This window comes from Ictalurus punctatus, chromosome 27, assembly GCF_001660625.3.
Source record: "Ictalurus punctatus breed USDA103 chromosome 27, Coco_2.0, whole genome shotgun sequence".
Classification (NCBI taxonomy): Eukaryota; Metazoa; Chordata; class Actinopteri; order Siluriformes; family Ictaluridae; genus Ictalurus; species Ictalurus punctatus.
The window spans coordinates 2,371,032-2,390,058 of record NC_030442.2 but is presented as its reverse complement, the minus strand read 5'-3'; the positions used below and the strand labels follow the sequence as shown (position 1 = coordinate 2,390,058).

General features: G+C 41.3%; 1 protein-coding gene and 1 long non-coding RNA gene across 2 annotated transcripts; one reads left to right on the top strand and one right to left on the bottom strand.

The window, feature by feature from the left end:
• Positions 1–7,875, bottom strand: LOC108259463 (uncharacterized). Its single transcript, XR_008393597.1, has 5 exons — positions 7,464–7,875; positions 7,236–7,319; positions 7,087–7,127; positions 4,947–7,001; positions 1–241 (listed from the first exon to the last, which is right to left on the bottom strand). It is a non-coding gene; the product is annotated as an uncharacterized LOC108259463 (long non-coding RNA).
• On the top strand, positions 3,046–17,934 carry glis2a (GLIS family zinc finger 2a). The gene is made up of 7 exons (XM_053676530.1): positions 3,046–4,698; positions 4,982–5,124; positions 6,740–6,855; positions 9,454–9,645; positions 10,016–10,149; positions 13,212–13,330; positions 15,291–17,934. Coding segments are annotated over exons 1-7 (1,311 nt in total). The 5' UTR covers positions 3,046–4,696; the 3' UTR covers positions 15,896–17,934.
• The last annotated feature ends 1,093 nt before the right edge of the window (positions 17,935–19,027 follow it).

Sequence of the window (19,027 nt, the reverse complement as noted above, 5' to 3'; positions counted from 1 at the left end):
GAAGGTCATCAAGTTTAATGGTTTGGTAAAGCATCACAGAAAGACATTCTTTACTTGTGAGAAATCAAACCACCTCAGCTCCTGTGTGTGTGTGTCTCTCTCTCTCTCTCTCTCTGTGTGTCTCTCTCGCACACACTTTCACGTTGCGGTCCCTGCAGGGTGATGTATTTCCAAAACAAACATGCAGAGAATTCCTTTCCCCCTCTGTGTAAGGGGGAAGAAAGGGGATGGAAAATATAACCTGAGTGAGTGTGAGAGAGAGAGAGAGAGAGAGAGAGAGAGAGAGAGGGGGCAGAGAGAAAAGTGTCAAGTGAAGACCTTCTCAGGGCAGAAGGACATAGGGTGTGATGACAGAGGATTTCTGGATCACCTACGGCTATATTATTTTACCTCTTGAAGTAAAGGCAACACCAAACACACACACACACACACACACACACACACACACACACACACACACACTTTCTCTCGGCATGTCAGGCCTGCAGCTGGTTTTTGTTATTGTTTATGAGCTTGGCGCATTTCCCTGCATTTCTGTTCCACACACAAAAGCACATTGAAAACAAATTGAGTCAATCCGCTGCACACTGAGGAATGTATATAAATGTGTGTGTGTTCAGATTTGGAGAACAGACGGGGAGAAAAAAAAATTATATATATTAAAAAAAATATAGACACTGAAGAAGCAAGATTGTTAAAAAAAATAAATAAATAAATAAAAATGAACAAGCTACCCGGCTTCTCAGCAATACTCGGTCCGGATACGGTACGATTCCTTCGTTTTCAGTTCGGCTTTCATTACTTTCCATTCACTTAAATGTCTTTTCCGAATCGAAATCCTTTCATAGTCTCGCTCCTGCCAGGGAGACTCACAGCAGTGGACAAGTCAGTAGCCCAAGGGCCAGGGACAAGCAGAATATCATGTCTGAGATAGTACTTTTTTTTAATTTTTTTTTTATTCGAAGAGGCCCAGTAGATATGAACGGTGAGAGGAAATAAGTACTCCGACACTTTTCTGGACATTGTGAAAGTTATTATCTCAGCTTTAGACTTTCAGCTTTAAAGGACCAAAAGTAATTGTGGGTTAATGACTGCTTGAAGACTGGAACCTATATACCTCACCAGACACTGGGGTTCTTCACTGGTGGTGCTCTGCCAGGTCTTTACTGCAGCTGTTCACAGTTCCTGCTTTTTCTTGAGGCGTTTTGCTTTCAGCAAGTGAAATGGAGGTCAAATGGATTCGGCTCAGGTGATTGATTGGCCATTGCAGAACCTTCCACTTCCATCCATTCCCAAAGAATGGAGCCTTTCTCAAAGAACTCGGGGCACAAGGCGGGAGACACCCTGGACAGGGCACCAACCCAACGCAGGGCACAATCGCGCACACATTTACACACTATAGACAATTTGGAAACGCCAATCAGCCTACAACACGTCTTTGGACTTGGGGGTGAGGAGAAAACCGGAGTACCCAGAGGAAACCCCCGAAGTGAGTAGGAAGGAAATCTCTGAAGGGAGAGCATGTAAGCTCTGCACACACAGGGTGAACCCATAACCCTGGAGTTGTGAGGCAAATGTGCAAACCACTAAGCCCCCTCCCCGCAACTTTCCACTTCGTTACCTAAAAACAGTGGTCACCAACCCTGTTCCTGGAGATCGACCTTCCTGAAGACTTTAGCTCCAGCCATAATCGTGCCCACCTGACCATCCAATCATTGCCTTACGAAGTTCTTGTTCAACTAAAACAGGTGTATGGGTTTTGGTTGGAGATTAAACCTCCAGGAAGGTAGACCCCAAGGAAGAGGGTTGGTGACCTCTGCCTTAAAAAAAAAAAAAAAAAAAAAAAAAAAAAAAAAAAGTCTTGGGTTGCTTTCTGGTTTGTTTCTGATCAATGTCCACCTTCAGTGTGAAGTGCCGTCCAATGAGTTTTGAAGCTGAATATGAACAGAATATATATCTCTATACACTTCAGAATTCATCCCTCTGCTTTTGTCAGCAGTCTCACTCAGTAAATACAATAAATACAAGGGAACCTGTTCCATGGGCAGCCATACACGCCCACACCAGAAGATGAGATGGTACGCTTTGAATCATCAGCAGTTCCTTCCTTTCTCCATACGCTTCTCTTCCCATCATTCTGGTCCAAGTTATTCACTGTCTCATCTGTCAAGTTTTTGGCAAACTCTTATCTAGTCTTCCTGTTTTTGAGGCTTTACAGGTTTACATCTTGTGGTAAACCCTCTGGTGAAGTTTTCTCTTGATTGCTGGCTTTGCCACAGATACGCCTCCCTCCTGAAGCGTGTTCTTGGTCTAGCCAGGGGTTTTTCTTCGCTTCACCAGGGAAAGAATTCTTGCCATCCACAGTTGTTTTCCATGGTCTTCCAGGCCTTTTGGTGTTCCTGAGCTCATTAGCGTGTTTTTCTTTTTAAGAAACATACCAACTGGTTGATTCAGCCACAGCTAACGTTGTTGTGATCTCTCCGATGGGATTGGGTTTTTTTTTTTTTTTTTTTTTCTTCAGTCTACTGACTGGCAGTGACAGCTCTTTGGACTTTATATTGTGAGTTAACAGATTCCAGATGCAAATGCCACACTTGAAGTCGATTCTAGACCGTCAACTCGATCTGCTTACTTGGAAAAAGTGAAACAGTGAGGGGAATAGCACACACCTCGCCGTGGAGCCTCTGAGCAGCACTTTGAGGGCGTAGGCATTATTTAATTTCAACTCCGATATGTTGAAGTCAGTGTACTAACAATGCCCGTGAGGATACGTTGAGAAAACTGCATGCGATGTAACGGATTGCGATATTTAGGCTAGATCGTGCTTTCATAAAGCTTCACCGCCACATGGATTGGAAGAATGTCTGGTCCTTCCAGAGAGAAACATCTGAGTTTGGACTGAAAATTAAAACCACAGGCGAAACCGAAGGAAGGAGGGGTGAATTTTCATCTCTTTTTTGGAAGCTGTCGTGTCTCTCTCATCAGCGGCTCATTAGTCAGCTCTGCTTTGTGCTCAGACCTCATCCTGTTATGCATAAGTGTGTGTGTGTGTGTGTGTGTGTGTGTGGATATTTGCGTGAGCGAGCCACTCCTTTATAATAGGAGACACTTGGATTGCATGTGGCTTACAGACCATTTGTGTGTGCGCGTGCATGTGTGGACTGAATATGGGCAGTGCATCAGAGATTTGGAAGGAAGGAGTCACTGCCGGTAAAAGAGACCGAGGGAGGGAGGGAGAAAACAGGAGAATGTTAAATATGAGACTTCACAAGTAGAAAAGATAAACATTTACAAAACCTCAGCAGTGCGAGAGAGAAAGGGAATCGAAAAGTAAAATCATTATAGAAACAGAGATCCAGAGGTGAAAGGTGAAAAAGGCCGAAAGAAAGAAACTAGAAGGGTCCGGAGCGAACGGGTGGCTCCACAAAAAGAAAGATGACATGAAGCTCGGAAAGGGTGGTCGAGTCGGAGACAGAAAAGGCAGACGGTGAAGGAAAAAGAACAGGGGAATGATTTTACTGGTGCAAGAAACTGGCGCGCGATGATGAAGTAGAGGAGGGAGGGAGGGAAGGAAGGAATATGCAGAGGAGAAGGATGAAAGAGAGAACAGTGGTGTAGAGGAGGGTAAAGATTGAGAAAGAATGATGGTAGTGGAACGAGAGATGTAGACGGACAGTGTAGGAGAAAAGTGAGTGAGACAAGGTTAGCATGGAGGAGAGAAGAGAAAGAGAGACAGGCGACAGGGGTTAAAAAAAAAAAAAAAAAACCACAAGAACAACAACAAACCCATCACATTTCTCCTAAGCGTGCTGCTTTTCACGAGCTGGGTTAAAGAAATCACCGGGGTGGAGGACGCAGGATTCAGAAACACACGTAGCGCTACGGAGAGATGCGTGCACAACGCAAACATTTCTTTTTCCTATTAAAAAAATACATCATATTACAGCACTTTAATATCATTTCGTTTTCATCAGTAGTCAAAGTTGTATTATGTTTAGGACTGAGACTCTGTGAGGGAGCAGTGAGCACTAAAGGATCAGTTACTTTGTGTGTGTGTGTGTGTATGTGTGTGTGTGTGTGAGTGAGAGAGAGAGTGAACTGGCATGTAGGAAAGCAGGGAGGCAAAGTAAAGGAGGGGAAAAGTTACTGTCGAAAACACAGAGGAATGACGAGGGAGGAGAAGAAAAGTGCAGGGAGGAGAGAGACTCTGTGTGAGTGTGTGTGTGTGTGTGTGTGTGTGTGTGTGTGTGTGTGTGTGTGTGTGTGTGTGTGTGTGTGTGTTTCTGGTGGGTATAGAGAAGAAAGAAAGAGGAGAAAATGTGAGAGAGTGTGTTTCCAGGGAGTGGCCAGCAAGACCGTGAACGTCTGCGTTCCTAAACTGAGGGGAGTTTCCTTGGAGAGGGAGAAAGCCTCAGTGATGTGTGTGTGTGTGTGTGTGTGTGTGTGTGTGTGTGTGTGTTGCTTAATGGTTGAGTCATGTGATACCGTTGGGAACTAAAATCTTCTAGCAGTGCCACTGACTGGAAGCAAAACAGTATAAAAACCCTGCAAAGCAAAACTGTACGAGTGTGTAGTGTGGATAGTGCACTTAGTGACCTGTTTTATACACACACACACACACACACACACTGGTGCTGTCTGTGGATATAGGCCAGATGCCGAGACAACTGTACCTCGTCAGCATGCGTGATGGAGGATGTAATTGTGTGTGTGTGTGTGTGTGTGTGTGTGTGTGTGTGTGTGTGTGTGTGTGTATGTATGTAGCTGGTACTCGTCTAGCAGAAAGAAATGTAAATCACTTACAGTCGCCTGAAGTAAATTTAGTACGTCTTTTTCCAGCTGTGTGCGTGCAGCCTTTAAATGAGGGAGGGGCATTATGCATGCGTGTGTGTGTGTGTGTGAGAGAGAGAGACGTTCTTACAAAAACATTTAGAATCTTCTCTTACTTTCTTTCTTTCTTTCTTTTTTTTTTTTGCCACAGGCACGCCATGCTCTCCTTAGACGAGCCGCTGGACCTGAAGGTCTCCTCCTCGAGCCGGGACAGAACACACAGAACGTCCATCTGCGCCCCGCTCCGATTCACCCGAACAAGGGTACCACGCCCGACACGCAGCTCCGATACGGGTTAGCACAGAAACACACACACACACACACACACACACACACACACACACACACACACACACACACACACAGATTAAGGGCTGTTAAACTGTACTCGGATAAAATCTGAATGGTTTTAAATATAAATGAGTTTATAATTAACATACCAGTAGCACTATATTATAACTGAGTACACACCCATCTGGCATTCCAAAGTCAGGGGGCCAAGCACCGAAAGTGCACTGAAACCCTATTGTTATTCTACCTTTCCTTCTTCTTCTTTTCTTCTAACTGTCTGGTAAAAAGCTGTGAAATTTGGTACACTGATTGGAGAGCATCTAGCGCCACCATCAGGCCAATCAAAGTGGGGCCTAATTTGGAAGTACATTCACGGTCATACCTTTTGAACCGTATGTCCAAAATGTAATGGATTTTGTCAAAAACGTTTTTTTATTTTTGTTGCTCCTCCTACAAATGTTGCCCGATCATCACCAAGTTTGGCGCACGTCATCGCTGGCGTAAGCCTCAGAAAAGTTATCAACAGAATTTTGAATATTCAGAACGGTTTGCCCGTATCATCCAACGAAGCCACCAAACAGGAAGTGTGGCTGCTTTTCAGAACTGACAAAATCTTGGTAGGCATTTCAGGACCCTGATAAGGCTATGCAACACATTTTGTGCCAGCACTACCCACTGGTCAAAAGTAACAATAACATGCCTAAAAATGCTTACATCTAACTGCCATTTTTGTTACTCCTCCCCCAAATTTTGTCCAATCTTCACCACATTTGGCTCACATCATCTTAAGACCCGTCTGAACAAAAGTCTTCAAAGGAATATTGATATTCAAAACCGTTCTCCAATAACGGACTGGCAGATGAGTGAAACTACAAATATTTACGTTCATGCACTAGAGGTCGACCGATTGATCGGTTTTGCTGATCAATCGGCACCGATAACCGATCGCTAGAACTACCGGTTATCAGAAAAAAAAATCCACACAGTTTTCCCCGGTTGTTGCAGCGGCTGAGAAGGGTCCTCTGTCAATATAAAGTACGAGAGCGGCCTCTAGAGGTGAAATGAATACTATAAAATGTTGTGTTATTTGAAGTGTTTTTTTTTTAAATTCATTTTGGACATCTCTATTTTTGTTTGTTATTTGGAGTGTTCCTTTTTGGTTCCGTTTGGATGTATATATACTTTAATATTTATTAACAGTTAATAAATATGAATATTTATCTCACTTAAAAAGTACAGGGCATTTTCATGGAACAATCAGTACTGTATATTTTTCTATGAAGTGCCTGCTTGAAATTCTAAACTACTTATAATTACTTAATATCAAGTGTAGGATTCATACTGGGTAATTTTTATTTATTTTTAAAGTATATCATTTTATACAGGAAATGGTAAAATAAGCCATACATTTGATAAATTTCTTCAGAGCCCTTTGCTTAGACTTAGGCAAGATGTATTTGAATTCAAGATGTATTTGAATAGAGTAGAAATATGATCTTAAACATTCAAATGTCGTTTTTTTCCCCCACCTTGGAACATGTAAATCTCATTAAAATTCAAATAGGATTTAAAACAGTAATTTATGTAGTACATACATTCCTGCTTTGTGTGTTCGCAGATATTGCAGACTCTCCCACATCCTCGAAGCCAGACCTCAGTGCGTGTTCCTCGTCTCCTCCCTCTCCTCAACACTCCTCTTCCAGCTGTGGTCCCCTGTCGCCCCCTCAGGCCAGGGTGAGCTTTAACACACACCCATCCCAGACAAGAGGGAAATTATACACACTCGCTTCTGGGCTGTGTTCCAATATTGGTTCGAACACATTCTCCTTAATTTGTTCTCGAATGCCCATTGAAGTGTCCTAGACAGATCCCATACTTAGCTGAAGGCAAGTTTGTTAGATTGGTTAGTTTCTTGGATGCCTGGGGGATTGAATCATCAGTGTAGATTTCAGTGAGAGAACTTACCCACAAGGCATTTCTGCATGTTGCAATTTCCTGTTTGAAAACTGCAAGACAGAGAAGATGACAGATGAAGATGAGATTTTAGCAAAGCAGGAATAATAAAATACTTAATATCTATGAATAAAAAAAAAATAATAAAAAAAGCTAATCACCAAGGATACTACTTCAAATTTGTTTGTGCTGCTGAAGAAATGTATTCCTCTTGAAAAATCTGTTATTCACGTCCCCTCTTCTTACTAAAAAAAAAATCCTCTGTCAAGGGAAAGTCTTATCTAAATATCTAAAATACACCTCCTTTGAATTATTATTATTTTACACATTTTGTTGCGTGGAAAATTGAAGTGAAATTATTTGGGATTGTTACTATTTGATTTACACACCATGTATAACATTTGAAGGTGTCAAAAAGCAGACATTTTGTTGGTTGCTTAAATGTTAACCCCCCTCGGGTCAATACTTTGCAATTACCACCACAAGTATTCTGGATTTTGTCTCAGTCAGCGTTGCACATCTGGATCCTGATATTATGCCCATTCTTCTTGGCAAAATTACTCTAGCTGTGTCGGACTGGATGGAAACCACTGGCGAACAGCAGTTTAAGTCTTGAGATTCTCAAATCAGATTGAAGCCAGGGCTTTTCGAATATACTCAGGTTCTTGGATTTGAGTTGTTAAAAGGTGAACCTCTGCCACGCTCTCGAGTCTCTTGCAGACCAGAACGGGGTTTTCTTCTAGGATTTCTCTGCATTCGGTTCTCTCCGTCTTGCTCTCAATGTTAACCAGTTAACCTGCTGATGAAAAGAATCCCCACAACATGGTGCTAACACCACTATGATTCTTTTTGCATTCATAATTGCTTCTGGACTCTTTCATATCCTCGGAGCATTTTTGGTTTTTTTGGATCCTCTCAGTTTTTAATGTTGCCTGGTCTTTATGTATGTGGGCTGAGAGATTAATGGCAGAAGTAAACTACTTACTATTCATTATTTAAGTTTTGTATTGTTGTCTTTTTGCCAGATTACACCTACAATAAACTTGCCTATGTCTTCCCATAAGACATGCAAACTCGTGTTGTGTGTATCGTATACATATATATATATATATATATATATATATATATATATATATATATATATATATAGTATGTACAGTGTGTGTAGATTATATAACTCCAAATGCAGGGGTTCCCATATTTTTTTGCCATGACTGTATATACAGGTGCATCTCAAAAAATGTGAATATCGTGGAAAAGTAAAAAATTTTTTCTCTGTAATTTAATTCAAAAAGTGGAACTTCCAAATATTCTAGAGTCGTTACACATAAAGTGAAACATTTCGAGCCTTTTTTTGTTTTAATCTCGATGATTACGGCTCACGGAAATCATAAATCCAGTATCTGAAAATATTCGAATAAAGAGTTTATCATACAGAAATGCTGACCTTGTGTAGTAATTTATGTAATGTTAATTTATGCACTGATACTCGGTCAGGGTTTTAACCCTTTCACATGAATTACTGCATCGGTGCGGTGTGGGTTGGAGGCGATCAGTCTGTGGCACTGCTGAGGTGATCTGGAAGTCCAGTTTGCTTTGATAGCGGTCTTCAGCTCGTCTGTATCGTCGGGTCTGGTGTCTCTCGTAGATTCTCTATGGGGTTCGGGTCAGGAGAGTCGGCTGGACGATCGAGCACGGTAACACCACGGTCAGTAAAGCATTTACTAGAAGTTTTGGCACTGTGGGCAGGTGCAGAGTCCTGCTGGAAAAGGAAATCAGCATCTCCATGAAGCTCGTCAGGAGATAGAAGCATGAAGTATCTAAAATCTCCTGGTAGACGCTGCATCGACTCTCGACTTGAGAAAACACACTGGACCAACACCAGCAGATGACATGGCAACCCAAATCATCACTGACTGTGGAAACTTCACACTGGACTTCAAGCAGCTTGGATTCTGTTCCTCTCCACTCTTCCTCCAGACTCTGGAACCTTGATTTCCAAATGAAACGCAACATCTACTTTCATCTTCCCAGTGATTGTGTGTGTGTGTGTACTGAACCAGACTGAGAGATTAAAGCCTCAGGAAACCTCTGCAGGTGTTTTGAGTTAATCAGCTGATTAGAGACCTTCTCAGGTTGACATTTATCCATTATAAAAGTCTTTATTCGAATATTTTGAGATACTGGATTTTTGATCTCCGTGAGCCGTAATCATTGAGATTAAAACAAAAAAAGGCTCGAAATATTTCACTTTATGCTTTTCCACGACATGCACCTGTACATGTGTGTGTACATATATAATAATAATAATAATAATAATAATAATAATAATAATAATAAATCATATATTAAAGACACCAACTTGTCTTTCACACACAGGATTCAGAGACTATCGGTTACCTAGAAGGTGAGGCTTCTCCTCCTCCACGTCCTCCAGGTTTCCAGTTTTTCCTACCTATCGGGGCTGGGGGCAGCCTCCTCCCACCCAGCTCTATACTGACTGCTCAGCGCCGGGACAGACGGAGTTCTCCTGAACCAGCGGAGGAACAGCTCGCCTGCCGCTGGCTACGGGTGAGCAAGCCGATTGCTCTGAGAACTAAGGAGTAGTAGAGCCTAAATTAACCACTTGATACCGGTATTCTGTGGGCAAAAATAAACTGACTACTCACAGATTTGTTCAAAATAAAAAAATACAACCAACAAACATGCCATCTAAGGACACATCCCTATGAGTAACATTATCCAACACAGCCTAGAACAAGTTACCTTGGGTTACACTGGGTTCTATTTTATACCTGTAGTGATGGTACTGCTCATTACACAATCATAATTTTTTATTTAAACTTCCTAAATCAGCGATAAAACAAGGTTCCAGTGACCCCTGGTGTCAGTTTTAACACACTGCCCTCCAATTTTTTTCCCTTTGTGCATGGCTCTGTAGTGCCACCTGCTGTTCGAGTGCCTGCAGGATCTGGTGGATCATGTGACCGAGTCCCATGTAAAGCCAGAAAGGAGCTCAGGCTACTGCTGCCACTGGGAGGGGTGTGCGCGCAAGGGCCGCGGCTTCAACGCCAGGTGACAGACCATCACTTTCAGACGTTTACAGTGCATCTCAAAGTGTTTAAAATTGGTACTAAGAGTGCCGGTCCTAACCCATTTGGTGCCGTAGGTGAGATTTATCCTCGACGACTCCCAGTTAATAAAATAATTAATTCTACACTCATTACTGTTGAAGCTGGCATCTGTGGATCTGAGACAGATGTACTCATTTTTCCAGTTTATCAGCTGAACAGTGGACTAATTCAACAAAACAGACTTGATATAAAAACCATAACGAACTTCCCTTTACTGTCACACTATCCACTGCTACCCAGATAAGGACAGGTTCCCCTTAAAGTTTCTTCCTCTTAACATCTTAGGAGGTTTCGCCACCGGTTTGCTAAACAGGGATAAATTCACACACTTAAAATCTCTATCCTGTGTTTATATGTTTCTGTAAAGCTGCTTTGAAACAATGTCCATCGTTAAAATAGCTATACAAATTGAACTGAATTGCGGTTATAGATAGTCCGTGATGTGCTTAACCATCAGCGTTTTGAAGAGTTGGACGGAAGTCAACCAATCCCAGTCTTCATTGTAAATCCATTATCTAAACAGCCCAATTTAACACCACAAAAACGCCAAATGATATAGAAAATGTAATAAGCTTACATGGGGGGGTGGGAGGGGTTCACGCTTTCCCTCTTCTTTTTTTCTTCCAAAATTGCGCTCCCGGTGGTTTTTGTCGCTTCATTTTGCACCTCAACCAACCTTCCTGATTGCTACTGGTGGGAATACGTCAGCAGCGTGAGCATAAAAATTATACCACGATCATTATCGTCCATAATGCTGTAAAAAACCTAAACCATCATCATTGACAAACACACACACTTCAGGCACACCAACGGTGATGACTAATTAGTATGATGTACTTTTTAATTATATTTAAAAGTAAATATGTAAAAAACCACCAGTGAGGAGTGTCCTGCTGCTCCACGTTGCACCTGCACCTCTGCTTACTTATGGTAGCACAGAGAGAACCAACAAACCAAACAAAAAGACACGATGAACAGCAATCTCCATTTAGTATTGTTATTTCATGGGGCGGCGCCCCAAATACGGTGATGCCCTAACAGCTGCCTGTGACACCTAACAGATTGACCGGTCCTGCACGCTAACTAATATTACCTAGCAGAATAAAATACACCTACAACACAAAGAAAGTTTAGGTGCTCTCTGTATTCATTTTTAAACAGCAATTATTCTATTTGAAGAGCTGCATGTTATGCTTTTTGTTTAGTCATAGTTCACTAAAATGCAGCCTGTTCTCGAGAAGCAATAACGTGTCAAATATTCTGCACATCCGACAAGCAATTTACTGCTAAGATTTTTTTTTGTAGTAAATAATGGACATTGTGTGGCTAACAGGCGTGGACTCTAACTGCAGGTCAGACTGGTTTTTGCTAATCTGACACCAGTTCCTGAAAGCACATGAAAGAGAAGCTGATAATTATTCCTCACCTGTACGTCCAATCTTTACACATCCCACAGGGTGCTTCATCACGTTGTTCAAGCTTCCATTATTGTGCTGTTGATAGAAGTAATTCAGTATTCTCCAGTTACACCTGCAAAGAGGAATAAATACAGTAGCTACAGTGTTGTAGGCATGTACAAGCATGGTTTCCCAGTGCAGTGTTCAATTCAGTCCAGTTTTATTTGTATATTTAACAAATATAATAAAATTTTATTTGTTTTAACATGGACGTCGTCACAAAGCAGCTTTAAATTCCGGATGTAGACAGGGTATACCTGCTTGTTAAATGAATGAATGAATGCCTTTTATTGTCACTATACATATGTACAATGAAATTAAGAGCCACTCCTTTTTGTTCTGTGCAAACATATACATTCAATACACAAGAAAAATAAACAGATAATACACAGATAAATAAACAAGATAAATAAACAAAATAAATAAACAAGATATACAATATATGCAAGATAGATATGCAAGATAGATATTGGGGTGGATGGGGGAGGTACTATGAAATGCACAGTTTTGAGACACTATATACATATGTTGTGGACTCAGTACATGTGTTTATCATGGTAATAGCTTTCGGGAAGAAACTATTCTTAAATCTACTAGTCCTTGTTTTGATGTCCTTCTGTTTTCCTTCTCCATACTAGTCCCTTCCCATTATTCTGGTACTTGCATCATAACTGGTCAGGTTTTATTTTTTAAAAGAGGCTATTTGTAAGTCTAATTTGGCTTTTCCGCTCGAGTGTTACCAGTGGTTTCCATCGTGAGGCAAATTGTCGGTATTTACATTCATGAAGGTGTCTCTTGATTGTAAACGTGGACAAAGATGCACTACTCTCCTTCAGAGCGTTCTCGACTTGACTAGATGCCATGAAGGGTTTTTTCAGCAACAAGGAAAATAATCCACATTCATCCACATTAGATGTCTTCTGTGATCTTCCAGGCCTTTTAGTGTTGCTGAGCTCGCCATTGCACTTCTCTTTTTTTTTTTTTTTTTTTTTTTTTTAAAAGAATGTCCCAATTTGTTGATTTAGTCACTCTTAAAGTTTCTGCTCTCTCTCTGATAGATCAGTTTAGTTTTTTTTCAGCCTAACGATGGCCTCCTTCGCTTGCATCAACACCAATTTGGACTGCATATTGAGTTTTCCCCATGAAAAGCTACCAAATGCAAATTCAGTGCTTAGAATCAACTAAAAAAAATAACGATGAAACAAGCCACACCTGGAAATGAAACAGCTTATCAGATGGTTGTGTAATTACTTTTGAGCCTGCGAAAATGGACAGCCTCTGTTTGAGTAAAAAGATGGCTGTAATTGCTAAAAAAAGGTTCACACGGTATTTTTTTTTTGTTAATCCCCCTGAACTAAAGCGGAAACTCTACACTTCAATACCATCTTGATTGCGTCATTTCAATCCTGTTGTGGTCGTGTACAGAGACAAAATTGTGTAACTGTCAAATACTTATGGACCTGACTGTATGACTGCAGGAAGTCCATACAGAATGTGCGTGCGTGTGTGCGCACATCCAAGGTGATAATACGTGTCTTTTGGGTAGGTACAAGATGCTGATACATATCCGCACACACACCAACGAGAAACCCCACCAATGTCCCATCTGCAGCAAGAGCTTTTCCCGGCTGGAGAACCTCAAAATACACACCCGCTCGCACACAGGTGAGACAAACACACATCATACCACAGTTTACGTCCGCCACGATTATCTTTTTATCACAATCTGTCCTTGTAGTTTTATGCGATTACACAAGGACGCACATGCAACAATGAACTAAAACCCGTGAAGGATGTGACATCAAGGGCAGACAAAAAGCAGCCCGGGAATTTAGTCACGCCGCCTCAATTTGATACACAAAATTCCCACGGACACAACATGTTTCTCAAATCAACGAATCATTTAAAAAAAAAATTCCAGTATTTGTATTGTTTGTGTTAAGCTAAAATGTAAAACGATGAAAGGAATGTTGTCTAAAGGGTTTCCCTCCCCATGTTTGTGTACAGAAAGCAAACGTAATGGTGAATTAATGTAATGCTCACCCGACACCTAATTTGACTTAATAGCCTGCTTTTATCATCAGAATTATTTAAAATATTGCAGAAACACTCAACGCAACTAGAGCACACTATATCCACCGTCCTCATCACCACTTGCTTAAATAAATCTGTTATTTGAGTGTTTTAGGGTTTTCTCTTTCTAGCCACGTTTCGGCAGCGGGTGCTTGATATTTTCAAGGAGTGCTTGAGACCAACTGCCCGGGTGCAAGATTAAAGTAAACAGTAACAATAAACAAAGTAGCACTTTTTTTTTTGACTTGTAAAGGAGTTTTACGCTATAAACTAATGTTTGCTTTAGACAGAAAGCCATGTTCTGTCCCTGCTTCATACCTCAAACGCACAGAGGTAGACAATTCCAACTTCCGAGGTGAATTGAACGCAGGATTATCCCATGCCACCTTTGTGGTGGTGCTAGTGTATTTAATGGCAGTGTTGCATTTTTTGCACATAGAGCAGATTTTCACACAAGTCCTACAAGTAGATCAAGAGAACCCAGTTAAACAAATGAGACAAAAATATTATACTTGGTCATTTATTTATTGAGGAAAATGATCCGATATTACATTTACAGTAAGTGGTAAAAGTATGTGCACCTTTGCTTTCAGTATGTGGTGCGACTCCTTGTGCAGTAATAACTGCAGATAAACGTTTGGGGGAACTGTTGATCATCTGCACATCGTCTCGGAGGAGTTTTATCCCGTTCCTCAGTACAGAACAGCTTCAACTCTGGGGTGTTGGTGGGTTTCCTCACATGAACTGCTCGCTTCAGGTTCTTCCACAACATTTCTATTGGATTAAGATAAGGACTTTGATTCGGCCGTTCCAAAACATTCACTTTATTCTTCTTTAAACGTTCTTTAGTAGAACGACTCGTGTGCTTATGGTTAGGGTCTTGCTGCATGACCCACTTTCTCTTAGTGATTCAGATGATGGACAGATGTCCTGACATTTTCCTATAGACTTCACTGGTGTAATTCAGAATTCATCGTTCCATCAGTGATGGCAAGCCGTCCAGGCCCAGATTCAGCAAAACAGGCCCAAACTATGATACTACCACCACCATGTTTCACAGATAGGATAAGGTTCTTGTGCTGGAATGCAGTGTTTTCCTTTCTCCAAACATAACCCTTCTCATTGAAACCAAAAATTCTATTTTGGTCTCATTCGTCCACAAAACATTTTTCCAATAGCCTTCTCTCTTGTCCCAGTGATCGTCATCCCATTGATTGAAAACACCAGACTCTAATTTCACCTTCAAATCAACTGCTAATCCTAGAGGTTCACATACTTTTGCTATTCACAGATATGTAATATTGGATCATTTTCCTCAATAAATAAATGATCAAGTATAATTTTTTGTGTGTGTCTCATTTGTTCATTTGGGTTCTCTTGGTCTACTTTCAGGACTTGTGTAAAAATCTGATGATGTTTTCATATTTATGCAGATAATATAGAAAATTCTAAAGGGTTCACAAACTTTCAGGCAACACTGTGTATACACACGTTCATTATGATGGTGGTTGTAACACCTCGCTATCTCCCCCATCCACCTTTTTCTGTTCAGGAGAGAAGCCATACGTGTGTCCGTACGAGGGTTGTGGAAAGCGCTACTCCAACTCCAGCGACCGTTTTAAGCACACGCGCACACACTACGAGGACAGACCCTACTGCTGCAAGATGGCCGGATGTCCCAAGCGGTACACAGATCCCAGTTCCCTCCGTAAGCACATCAAGGCTCACGGCCACTCTGTCTCAACAGGCGCCGAGCCACCCATCACAACCACGGATCCTTCGACCCCTCCCGCTTCAGCAAGAGCTCATCTGGTGTTGCCTGGGGCTGCACTGGCTCTCTTGCATGCCTTTTCTGGGCCACTCATGGCTCTGGGTCACTCTCCACTTGATCTCTCCATGTCTGCAGGGCATACGGGGGTGGAAGCTGTGGTCCGTCATAACATGGCTCCAGGGCTGGGGCTGGGCAAAACGCCTCTATTTGACCCTTTACTCCTTCCTTCGTTTGGGCTGGAGGCTAAGCAAAGGGTTTTGAAGCAAAAGGGTGGTGATGATGAGAATGACCATGATAATAGGGCGGTAGAAGAAGGATGCAACGCTTTGTCCTGGGTGTTCGTCCCGCCGGGTATGATGATGCTCAAGCAGGCCGTGGTCAGCTAGACCAGGATCATGTCCTAAGTCACGTGATCTGTAAAAAAAAAAAAAAAAAAAAAAGAAGAAGTTTTTTTTTTAATGGTGTAATCTAAAATGTTTAAACCACCATTGATTCATGCTAATTTAGCTATAAAAAAAAAGAGTCTTAAATCTGATTACTTGACGCGTTCCGACTTTTCGAAGCACATCCCAACAGAACAGCGTATTTTGGGCAGAAACCGTAAGAAACCTGCAGTATCCCCCCCTATAAATATTCTCGCATTCCTTCAGACATATATCTAATCCTTACCTGGATTAAAATACAATGTTACTGTTAAAATAAGGAAATATTTATTTGTCCACCAAGCCAAACCAGGTGTGTTAATTGAACAAGAAGGTGGTTCTTGCAAAATTGCCTTTCCCAAGAACAAACTGACTTAATATGTTTGATCTAAAGTCACACAGTCACCAGACAGAATCCAGGATGCAGTGTTAAGAAATCATACTGTTTGTCCAAGTGTGTGTGCGTGTGTGTTTTACGTATACATGTGTACGCCTTTATCAGATTGGCACAGATTGAGTTTTAAGGAGCTGAGAATATAGATAACAATAATCTCAACAAAGGAAAGCGGGTGTTTTACAGGTGCGTACCGACATCTGTGCAGGATCCTTCTCGTAAGCACATCCTCGCTGTGACGTCAGAAGCTTGTGATGGAACTCAAACAACGTAATGGAAACGAAGGCTACAAACCCGGAAAGACAGCATTTACTTAACTCCGAGGCCACCCTGAACAAAAATCAATCATGTTTTTCCCCTTTGAACTTTAGACGAAACACATCCAGTGTTGAGATAGAGGTGGATTAATATTTCATTGTTGGTTTATCATTCTGCTGTTAGGGTTTTTTTTCCCCCTCCTCTTTTCATTCAAAGGGACACGTTTCTCCAGGAAACTTTGACAAAGGCAGTATGAGATCCGTTATGATCACAGACGACGGTCTGTAACGACCAGCTCCCGATTAGTTTTTGCACAATCTTTGTCATTACCTCCATCATCATCATCATCATATTGTTCAGTAACCAGTTCAAGTGCCTTTATCACAAGTTTATTGCTGTGCCATTTGATAGTTGCCAGTCTTGGGCATGTAATGGCAGTCTGAAGTGGTCTCTTTCTTTAAACCGCAGACTTTGCATTAGCGCCCCGTTTCTAAAATGCACGCTCGTATCCCGGTTAAGCTCGAACACGTTGTCTAAACGGTGGAATGGTGAGGAATTCTCCAGAAAATTCATTCCACCCTATCCTAGGTTCACAGCAGCGAGCGATAACGCGATAGGCGACTATTCATTTTCTGAACGAGACACGGAAGTACAATTTCAGCACTTTTCTCAATTCTATAGAGATTAGGTAAGGCTCTGTACAGCATCGCTCCCATGATGTATTAAATTAAAGCATGCCATACAGGTCATGGGATCTGAAGTTTAACAAACATTCAAATTTGGATCCGCCTTTAAATGTCAACATCATTAAAAAATATATATATTTGATTGTTGTTTATTCAAAACAATGAAACACCTTTTCTGAAAGCCCCAAGTACACATGGCAAGTTCACACGTCGGTGTATTCAGTATTTTATATGGCTTTGTGGATGATTGTAAATCCACCCAGCCTGCTGTCTCGTTGAAAACGGTTTATTACTGAAAGAGACCATTGGACACTGCCATGACTTGCATAGGACATGCTACAGTAGAAGTCACTTCTAAGGACAAGCCTTTTCCCGAAATCAGGTGTATGTGCAACTGGTTAAGCAAAAAGGTACACCTGTAAGAGTTAGGCATTCCGGATGTTTTGTACACTATATGTATGTACGAATGGAAGTTAAATGTCACGTATGCCAATATGTATATTTTCCCAGACATGTGTTCTATTAATGAGCATGCAGAATCTTTAAAAAAAAAAAGCGAGCTCCAAGAGATATTGTCATGCAAGGTATTGACAATTATGATTACGACGAAGACCGGCAGCGTCTAATAAAAACAGAGGCGTATAATAAACAGGAAATGCGACAGATTTACTGGGAGTACAACTTTGTGTATTGATGCACGTTTTATTGTAATGTGACCATTTTCTACATGTACTAGAGAATATGCTTCTATTGTCATTTTCATTACCAATGATCTTATAACATTTCCCTTTAAAAAAAAAAAAAAAAAAAAAAAAACACAAACTTTTTTTATCTACAGGTTTACATGAAAAAAAAAATACTTTACATGCACACTCACTGAACACTTTATCAGGAACACCTGTACACCCACTCATTCATGCACTTATCTAATCAGCCAATTGTGTGGCAGCAGTGCAATGCATAAAATCATTAGCATAGTGTTCCGAATAAAGTGCTCTGTGAATGTATATATAATGATAATGATAATGAGTCTTTATTGGTCACATATACATTAGAGCACAGTGAAATTCTTTTCTTCGCATACCCCAGCCTGTCAGGAAGTTGGGGTCAGAGTGCAGGGTCAGTCACGATGGGAGTTAAGGGCCTTGCTCAAGGGCCCAAGAGCAGCAGCGCTGGGGCTTGAACCCCCGATCTTCCGATCAGTAACCCAGAGCCTTACACACATACATACATATACACATACACAGGCTCCAAAAAGCTGAGACCAACATCTGGGAGTCTCATATCAAACGTATGGTATTTGTTTGGTTTGATTCAGTTCATCGTACAGAACAATACAGGGCATCATCGTATTTATTGTAAAATGCTGCATTCCGCTAAAGGTTGCAACTCAATTTCCGACGAGGAAAAAACAAACAAAGGAAACGACCTGCCAGAACTCGGAAATACTACTTGGGAACTTTGGATGTCAAATCAACATGGAATAACTAGGAATAACACGCCATCTCAGTTTTCGAATCGTTCTACAGTTCGTCTGCGAAACTATTTTCAGTTCTAAACGAGGATTAGAACCTGTATTCAGCTTGCGGGCTGTACTGTATGTCTGGCACCCGTGATGTACAGCGTGGTGAAGAAAGAACTCGAGTTCACGCAGTCCGTCCGGTGTCCTGTAAATACAGTATTTTGAAGTGGATAAGTCTGACCATTTAGATTTTCCGACATGGCTTCGCCTTCTTACCCCAGTTTAACATTTAAAAC